Source organism: Calypte anna, chromosome 18 (genome assembly GCF_003957555.1).
Source record: "Calypte anna isolate BGI_N300 chromosome 18, bCalAnn1_v1.p, whole genome shotgun sequence".
Lineage (NCBI taxonomy): Eukaryota > Metazoa > Chordata > Aves > Apodiformes > Trochilidae > Calypte > Calypte anna.
In genome coordinates this window covers 5,606,686-5,616,374 of record NC_044263.1, presented here as the reverse complement: position 1 = coordinate 5,616,374, position 9,689 = coordinate 5,606,686, and the positions used below count along the sequence as shown (strand labels likewise).

General features: G+C 40.3%; 1 protein-coding gene across 1 annotated transcript; it reads left to right on the top strand.

Annotated features, from left to right (window-relative positions):
- Window positions 1-793: 793 nt before the first annotated feature.
- Window positions 794-9,258, top strand: DHRS7C (dehydrogenase/reductase 7C). Its single transcript, XM_008494508.2, has 7 exons — window positions 794-923; window positions 1,365-1,520; window positions 4,405-4,517; window positions 5,773-5,983; window positions 6,548-6,640; window positions 8,289-8,444; window positions 8,938-9,258. The coding sequence occupies exons 2-7, from the start codon at window positions 1,367-1,369 to the stop codon at window positions 9,144-9,146; spliced, it is 936 nt and encodes a 311-aa protein (XP_008492730.1). The 5' UTR covers window positions 794-923; window positions 1,365-1,366; the 3' UTR covers window positions 9,147-9,258.
- Window positions 9,259-9,689: the final 431 nt, after the last annotated feature.

The window sequence follows — 9,689 nt, the reverse complement described above, 5'->3', positions numbered from 1 at the left end:
TGAGGTTGTGGAATCTCTTTCTCTGGAGATACTCACACAGGAACATGTCCACGTGGGTTTGACCCATATTGGGTGGTTCTGCTCTAGAGGCAGGTTGGACTTGATCTCTTGAGGTCCCTTCCAACCCCTAACAATCTCTGATTTCTGTCATTTCTGTGATTTATGGTTAACCATTCTTTTCCCTGGAACTCCAAAGGGCAACCCATAACTGTGATTGTCAGGTTAATAGATAATATCCCTGCAGGCAATATAAAAGGTAGATTACCTATCTAACATTGATATGATCCTGAAGTTGCTGGGAAAAAGGCTCATCTTGCAGACAGCAGCAGTGCAAAGCAGCCTGTGGCACCTGGAAGTGCTTGGTCTGTGTTCCAGGACTTATCTGCCCCCCGCAGGTCTGTGTGATGCACTGGTCCCCAAGCTGCCTTGCTTGAAGACCCTTTACTGACACATAGATATATAATTCCTATCGCTGAGTATTCAAGTGGTAACTTCTTTATGGAACCTTTTGCTTGTTTTTGAAGACTTACTGTAATCATCATTTATACAAATGTTTTTAAGTGTAAAATTAATAGAAATATGACAAGAAATTGAGACAATTCTGGGAGCAACTGCAACTGAAGGCAACACAGGCAGAAATTTCTTCGTGCAGCTGAACTAACATTGTACTAAAAGCTTTTACTTGACTGTGCTGCCTGTTGCACTAGATAGGTCAGGCATGCAAATCACACTGTAGATGCTATATTTACTTTTAAAGTATCTCTGTCACATGGCTATACATAGCCATTCTCATTCAGGCCAAGCAGCCTCAACAAATGCAATGCTCCAAGAAGTTTCTAAAGAACTTTAATTAAACCTGTAATACAAAAATTTACAGAAACACAAAGGATGCTTTATTTGTGCGTGGAGTCTTCATAGCCATAGTAAGTTACTCTATTTTCTCTGTCTCTTAGAACAGAAAACACTTCTATTATGTATTTTATCTGAAATTAGAATTAAAAGCTTTTTATCTGTTTTCCATAACAACAGAATTAAACCCACAGTGTTATATTTTAGCTTATGTTTTTCCTCAAGGCAATATTTGTACTCAAAATTTGTTTTTATTTTCCTAACAGAGTAATTTTAAATAAAAGGAATCCAGATTTGGTTAGACCATGCAATGATGAGGAAAACAGACAAACAATATTACCCTGTTTATGAAAAAAATAATAATATTAAGGCACTGATGGGAAAACAAGCTTCCCACTGCTGTTGGCATGCTGGTGACTAGATATGTGACAAAAATGTTTTTTAAGATAAGAATAATATGAAAAATAATGACTGCATGTTACCATTACTCTCATATGATCTTTTCTTTCCTGCAGAGATGGGTATTCTTTCTGTACTTGCTATACCATTACTTCTCTTTGGGATCAGTGGGATTATTTACATTTACCAGTCAGTCAGGTGGCTATTGTCCAAATCTGTTGTGCAAAACAAGGTGGTGGTGATCACGGATGCCATCTCTGGACTGGGCAAGGGTAAGTTCTCTCATTTCTTCTCAGTGTCAGAGGAGAGAAACAGAGAACTACTCTCTAAGTACACAGTGTGCATATATTACCTTGTATATATTCATAACTGCACAGGTGAAGCAGAAGTTAAGAAATATTTTTTAATCACATACAATGATTTTAGAATGTATGTTTTCAGTCTCAGCGACAAGAACTGCTGGTAGAAGTTCTGGAACTGCAGAGATTTGTCTTTATTTAATTCAAAGAATGTGAGGTTTTGTAAGCACATTAAGAGAGTTATTTTTAGCATGTTGCTACTATGAGATCATATTACATAGGCTGTCACTGCAGAGCAATAGCAAATCAGTATTAACAGGTGTCACTTTACTCTTTACACATTCCTTTTTCAGCCCTAAAAGACTTACCCCTGTGTCCCTGGGCTTATCTCTGTCCCTCTATTACTCATGTCACTCCTTCCCTTGACATCCTCCAGTAGCTCCTGCGGGGCTGCCTGGGTATGAGTAATGGTGGGTTCAGTAGACAGAAGGAATGGATATGTTTATTGGATAAACAGGAATCTGTTTATATAAGCTGATTGCCTGGGTGGTTAGCCACTTCACATCTATTAATTTTTCACATATATTCATAAATTTTCTGCCTACACAGTGTTGCCAGGTTAAAGTTACTGCATCAGACATTGCTTATATAGAGTCCTGCTCTAGACATCACTTGAGGGGCAGTAGATGCAAATGCCTGATAAGGGAAACACAGCTTGAGGCTATATTTTGGCATTTTCAATGAAGACTTGCTCTGTGTTGGAAACCTTCCACTCCCAAGCAGGGAACATCTGGGGAAAGGAAATGGTCCTGCAGAATTCCTTACCAGAGGAAGAGAACAAAGTAGAGAACTGCAAGAGAAATACAGGCTGTGCTGGCAAGGAGTGCTCTTTATCACAGCCTGTTAGGGCAAGTTATGAAATAAATCTGACCTTCAAATCCCACCTGGTCTTTTCCTTTCCCTGACATATTTCAGATCAAAGGAGAGACATTTGTTTTCTCTGACTGGTTATATTTCAGTATATATATATCTAGAACTCATAGAAAGGTCTTTAAACTAAACTCGGAGGGGAGTGGGGATAAAACTGGGCTTACCAGAGAGGAGCCTGGGAGCAGCACATCAGTACCAACTGGCCACCTTGGTGAGGCAAGCTTTAAACTGAAGGACCTGGAGGGAGGGGTCCAAAATGGCAATGATCACACCACCATCACCACTACAACCCATCTGGAATTAAACAAGGCCAACCAGAGCAGTGCAAAGTGTGCCTCATCTGTCTCCTTAAAGTCACACGACTGGAGGAGGATCATGATAGAAGACTATAGGCTGTTCAGTAAAGAGATGCAGGGGAGAAGTCAGACTCTATGTTAAGGAAAACCTTGAATGTATAGAAGACAACTAAGGTAATTGTGGTAGCCCTATGGAATGCCTCTGGGGCAAAATCAGAGCTGTTGTCTCCAAGCATGACCTTACAGTAGGCATCTGTTACCAACCCCTAACCGAGACAATGTGACCAAGAAAGTGATATTCAGCTCCATCAGGCAAGCTTTGGGTCAATAAAACCTGGTCCTTATAGGAGACTTGAACTACTCAGACATTTTCTGGAAGAACAAAACTGCAGCTCACTTGACATCAGTCTTGGAATGTGTAGAAGACTGCTTCCTCACAGACACTGGATGTGCCAACCAGGAATGGGGGGCACAGCTGGACTTACCTCTCACTAACCAAGAAAACCTGCTCTGTGATATTTTCATTAGTGACAGATGTGCCTGCAGTGACCACAATATTGTGGACTTTGGGGTACTGCTGGGCACAGTGAAGGTTAATTCAAGAACAAAGGATTTAGATTTTAGAAGAGCAAACCAGCCTGTTCAGGGCTCAGTTGGAAAGAATTCCATGGGAAGCTTCCATGGAGGGTAGAGGATCTAGTGAGTGCTAGGAGTTCTTCAAGACCACTCTCCTAAAACAAAACCAGTTCATGACCTCCAAAGGCAATGGAAGTAGGAGAAGCAAGCAACACCTATAGCTTAAATGCAAGCTTCTGGGTCTCCTCAGAACCAACAGGTACCAGAGGCTGAAAAGTGGAACACTACCAGCTGGAAATTAGAAGGCCGTTAACAGGGTAGCCAGACAAGCAGTTAGGAAAATAGCTCAGCTTGAGCTAAATTTGGCCAGAGTTGTAAAAAACTTCAGGAAAGGGTTCTGCAGAGATATTAACAGCAAGATATATTAACTTGTAAGATATACTAACAACATTAACAAAAAGAGGAATAAAATTGGCCCACTGTTAAACAGGAGAGGTGAAGTAGTACCCAGCAATGCCGAAAAGGCAGAGGTTCTCAACACCTTCTTCATCTCTGTCTTTAGTAGTGCTGTTAGGTCCCAGGCCATAGGAACAAAAGTCCAGGTTCATGCAGACACTGACCTTCACTGTCAGTGAAGGAATCAATGCTGTATCAATTATTACAGGAGCTTGACCCGTACAAATTGATGGGTGCAGATGCCATCCAGCCTAGGGTGTTGAGGGAGCTGAAAAAAATGAAAAAATACAGTGCCAGCACAGCATACCCAGAAAGTTCTCAATGGTCTTCTCAGAAAGGCTTTAGGGAATGAGGAAACTCAATCTGGTCCCTGATACCTCTACTGTCTACTGGGAAGGTCTAATACTGAGGAGAAAAACATCTTGGGATATATATTATTGCCATTTAGTGCTTTCTTTTTTCCCATGTATATTTATTCTTTCAAAATTAATGAATTTTAAAGCATAAAATCAACATCATTAGCAAGAACAGCCTCCCATTTTAAGGAAAAAAAAATCAGTAATGTTATTATTAATTCTTTTGAATGCTTTATATTCTAGAATGTTCTCGGGTGTTTCACACAGAAGGAGCAAGGCTTGTGTTGTGTGGAAGGACATGGGAAAAGCTAGAAGACTTGTATGATGCTTTACTTAGTGTGTCAGACCCCAGTATGGTAAGTATTTCTTCACTCTGCTTTGAAAATTCACAACTTGATGTAAAGACCTTGTGCAGGTACACAAAGTACTTTTAAATCCAGTAAAACAAGAAACATGAAACATGATTCACTGTTAATGGTGACTTTTGTCACCCAGGTAACATACCCAACATAGTCCAGAGAAAAAAAGAGAGAACACCACCTCTGAAGGTTGTCATAGCATGATTCCAAATGTAAAAGTCAGAAATCCTGCTCTCTTGAGCTAATTCAAGATAATTTCTATAAAGAAACTGACTGGTCCTGTATTTCAAAGAAGCCACTGGAATAGAAGTGATAGGCAGAGGAATTTTCCTGTTAATGTGGATGAAAGGGATCCAAACTGCTTAATTTAATCACAGTAATTATCATCCATTTTTCACATGATTTGAGTGTTTGAGGAGTGGCAGATAGATCCAAAGATGGAATTAATTTTTGAGTTTCTCCACTACTTTGAGAGAAATCCCAGATAGAAAGGTATGGGAGCATAAGATAAGAGTGTCCTTTCCTTGCTTCCAATGGGTAAGTAGGCATTGCCCCTCTGAGACCTCACCTGGAGTATTGTGTCCAGCTCTGGAGCCCATAGGACAGAAAAAGCATGGACCTGTTAGAGCAGGTCCAGAGGTGGGCTACAGAAAGGACTGGAGATCTGGAGCACCTTTCCCATGAGGACTGAGTCAGGCCTGATCAGCCTGGAGAAGAGGAGGTTCCAAGGAGAAGTTAGAGCACCTCTCAGTACTTAGAGGGGGCCTGTAAGAAAGATGGGGACAAAACTTGAGTCCAGGCTTTTGTGACAGGACAAGGAGTAAAGGTTTTAAACTAAAGATGGTAGATTTAGACTGGATGTAAGGAGGACATTTTTTACAGTGGAGGTGGTGAAACAGAAGAACAGGTTTCCCAGAGAGGTGGTAGAAACCCCATCCCTGTAAACATTCAAGATCAGGTTGGATGGGGCTCTCAGCAACCTGATCTAGTTGAAGTTGTCCCTGCTCACTGCAAGGGGATTGCATTAGAAAATCATTACAGGTCCCTTTCAATCCAAACTTTTCTATCAATCTGTGATTCTACAATAACCATTGCTGAACAACCTACTTTCCAAAAGAACAAATCAAGGATTTTGTAAGAACAGTAAAAGCACCTTCTTCAGATACCAAAATAAATTAATTTAAAATAAAGTAAATAGAAATAAATTTGTATATAATAGACATCCCTGAAATAAATGACTGATTTTTTTTAGACATATGCACCGAAGCTCATACTTCTGGATATCTCGGACATAAACTGCATTCGAGATGTAGCTAAGGAAATCCTGAATTGCTATGGCTGTGTGGACATACTGATCAACAATGCAAGTATGAAGGTGAAAGGAGCAGTACAAAGCATTTCTTTGGAACTTGATAAAAAGATAATGGATGCCAACTATTTTGGACCTATAACGTTAACCAAAGGTATTTTATTTTTTTTTTCCTGGTTTGCTTGTCACCTAAAACTTGAGATCCCAGTCATTGGCATAGCACTGTTTCACTTTCACTTTTTTTTTTTTTTTTTCTGCCTTCACTATAATAACAATTTTGTGAAAATCAGTGGACTGAAATTGAGGTCAAGAGGATAAAAATCAGAGTATCTGGGCTTGAAAAGAGATTTTTCAGGAAATATATGGGCAGGTATTTGAAAGACAGAAGACTGCTTGTTGTAATTTGCATATGTTGGCTCTATTTATGTACTTGCTGCCTTTGTTACACACAATGGTTTTCAAAACCCTTGCAAGACAGGCAAGAATACAGACAATTAGATGTGATAATACCTCACCCAAACATGCATTTGGAATCTGAGTGAAGCGTAGAAGACACTTCATTTCCAGCTACTGAGTTTTGTGATATGTTTGATTGCAATTCTGAGACAATCTGTATTAAAGTTTTGCTCTCTGCACTTCAGCTTTCACTTCTTTTCACTGAATACATTGGGTTCTTTTATTTATGTGGCTCTTTGTTACTTTTTCTTTTTTTTTTCAGCCATTCTTCCCAACATGATCTCAAGAAGAACTGGCCACATTGTGCTAATTAATAGTATCCAAGGAAAAATAGGAATGCCATTTCGTGCAGCTTGTAAGTTATACATATCCAAAATGTATGTTCTAATCTATTAACTTTGAGTATTCTGTGGCACTGATAATAAGCTATTAAAAGTGCTAATTTGCATCATAATTCAGAAACTACTAATACAGTATTTGGATTAAAAATTTTCAAAGAAATGGAACTTGAAGTAGTAATTAAAATAGTACCTTTGAAGTATAACTTTGAGCAGCCCCGACTTCCTCAGCCTGTCTTCATAGAGGAGGTGCTCCAGCTCTTTGATAATTTTAGTGGCTCTTTTCTGGACACACTCAAGGACCTATATCACAGAATCACAGAATCACAGAATCCTAGGGGTTGGAAGGGACCTCGAAAGATCATCTAGTCCAACCCCCCCTGCCAGAGCAGGGCCACCTAGAGTACATCACATAGGAACGTGTCCAGACGGGTTTTGAATGTCTCCAGTGAAGGAGACTCCACGACCCCCCTGGGCAGCCTGTTCCAGGGCTCTGTGACCCTTACAGTAAAAAAATTTTTTCGAATATTCAACTTGAACCTCCTGTGCTCCAATTTACACCCATTACCCCTTGTCCTATCACTGTTCACTACTGAGAAGAGCCTAACTCCATCTCCCTGACACTCACCCCTTACATATTTGAAAACATTGATGAGGTCACCCCTCAGTCTCCTTTTCTCCAAACTAAAGAGACCCAGCTCCCTCAGCCTTTCCTCATAAGGGAGATGTTCCACTCCCTTAATCATCTTAGTAGCTCTGCGCTGGACTCTTTCAAGCACTTCCCTTTCTTATGTTGGGGACTCCAGAACTGGACACAGTACTCCAGATGGGCTCTCACAAGAGACGAGTAGAGGGGGAGAATCACCTCCATCAGCTGTCTGTGCTTCCTCTGATGAAGCCCAGGACATGTTTGGCTTTCTGGGCTGCAAACACACATTGACAGCTCATGTTAAGCTTCTGCTGCACTACCACCCCCCAGGTCCTTCTCCTCAGGGCTGTCTGCAATCCTTTCTCCTCCCAACCTGTATCTGTGCATGGGATTGCCTCAACCCAGGTGCAGAACCTTGCACTCAGTCTTGTTGAACTTCGTGCAGCTTTCAAAAAGGCACTAAGAGCTGCTAAGAAAAATTTTAACAGTCATAACTTTAAAATTAACTTTAATATTGAAACCATATTGGATTGCTGCTGCAGCACAGAGGCCTAATTAGTTTACAAAACATTAATATACCTGCATTCCAGAAGCGGATGTGTATTTCAATGCATTTTATTGATGTGTCACAAACTGCGGCAACAGGTGGTGTGGTGACTCATTGCAACGACAGCTGTTTGTCCACCAAAAAAGATTTTTAAACTGTTGAGATAGAAGGATTATTCCTTAACCAAGGACTTAATATTTCTGGTTGGGAAGTCCAGACACAGGTTCATTGACAGGCATAGGGAGATTGACTGTATACATCATAGCATAAGTATTCTGTACAAATGATTTTCTTTTGTTTGATTTGAATATGTCATATGATAATTTCACTGGTGAAATAATTCACTGTTCTTTTGACTAATCTTTCCATGCTCAGTTGTCCAGACATTCATGTATTACAAGGTTCTATCATGCATCTATGGCCATACATTCATATCCAAATGTGCAAACATGTTTTTTCTTTCTTTTAGATGCTGCTTCTAAGCATGCTGCTGTAGGCTTTTTTGATTGTCTTAGAGCTGAAATGGAAGAATTTGATATCTCTGTAAGCACTGTGAATCCAACCTTCGTCTGTTCATACTATCATCAACCAGCACCTGGCAACTGGGAGGCATCTATTTGGAAATGTAAGGTTTGATGAATCAAAAGAGACAGTATATGAGGCATATACATATAGCAGTATGGAGACTTTTCATAGGGAAGAGAAAGGAGAGTAGGGAAAAGAATGGAAATGACAAAAAGGATGAACAGGCTAGGGAAGAAAAAGAAAAGGCAGAACAGAGATAAGATTAGCCTGATGAAAAGAGGAACAACATGGAAAGAGGCAGCTTCATGTGAGAAAATAAATGTGCCACAACATGGGGAACGGAGGTAGGTCAGAGCATGAAAGGTCCCAAGGGAGAGTTCCACTGCATTCTCTTCAGGACTGTAAGGGTTTTACTTCAAAATTTTAAAAAGCCCTTAGGGACAGGGTAAGAGAAGGAGTAAGGGACTGAAAGTGTGTAGGCATTTAACTAATTAAACTACTGCAGTAGCTGTGTGTGTTTTACTACCACTCCCTCAGAGGTCTCTGTATAGCTGTCTGTCTGTAGCTCTCACTCCTCTTGGTTTGATTTACAGCCTTTTTCAGAAAGGTGGAATATGGTGTGCACCCAGTGGAGGTGGCAGAGGAAGTCCTGCGCACAGTGAGCAGGAAGAAGCAGGAGGTTCTTATGGCCAACCCTATCCCCAGAGCAGCCATTTACATTCGCACCTTCTTCCCTCAGCTGTTTTTTGCCATTGTTGCCTCAGGGGTTAGGGAAAAGATAAAAATAAATGAAGAAGATTAGTTTTGCTTAGTTCTTTTCTCTGCTTTTGACCTGAAAAGTAGTTTGTATTTCAGCTGTCAAAGATTTCTGCTTTTCAGTATGGACAGAATAAAGCCAGAGGCTTTATTAAACACGAACCAGCCAATGTCTCAATGATTCACTACCACTAACATACCTTCTCCTGTGGGATTTCTACACTTCTGCATTTTGTGAATAGGCTGAGATGCCATTGTTTGCATTACAACAGTATGAGAAAAACTCTATTGGGAGTGATTTCCTATGTTAGGTAGGTCAAAGTTTGGGGACGTGCAGAAATTTATCGAAATAATGTTAGTGCTCGGACTTATGGGAATTTACATGAAAAAAAGGATGGGGAAGTAGGAAGATGTGAGAGACAGAGAATTAAAAATCAGAGGAAAATGAGGTTAGAGCCTGAATTGGTGTTTCTCAGGTGTGTTTTTGGAAGTACCTGCAGGATATGTGAAAGGTGAACCCAAATAAGGACTTACCTAGCTCCATGTCATTCAGTATCATCCGTTACAGGACTCTGGAGTACATGCTTAA

Excerpts from the sequence above, each read along its gene's own strand:
- DHRS7C (XM_008494508.2), top strand. The coding sequence starts at position 1,367 with ATGGGTATTCTTTCTGTACTTGCTATACCATTACTTCTCTTTGGGATC. Across the intron at positions 6,641-8,288 it reads AATGCCATTTCGTGCAGCTT|ATGCTGCTTCTAAGCATGCT; the intron begins GTAAGTTATACA and ends TCTTTCTTTTAG. Across the intron at positions 8,445-8,937 it reads GGAGGCATCTATTTGGAAAT|CCTTTTTCAGAAAGGTGGAA; the intron begins GTAAGGTTTGAT and ends TTTGATTTACAG.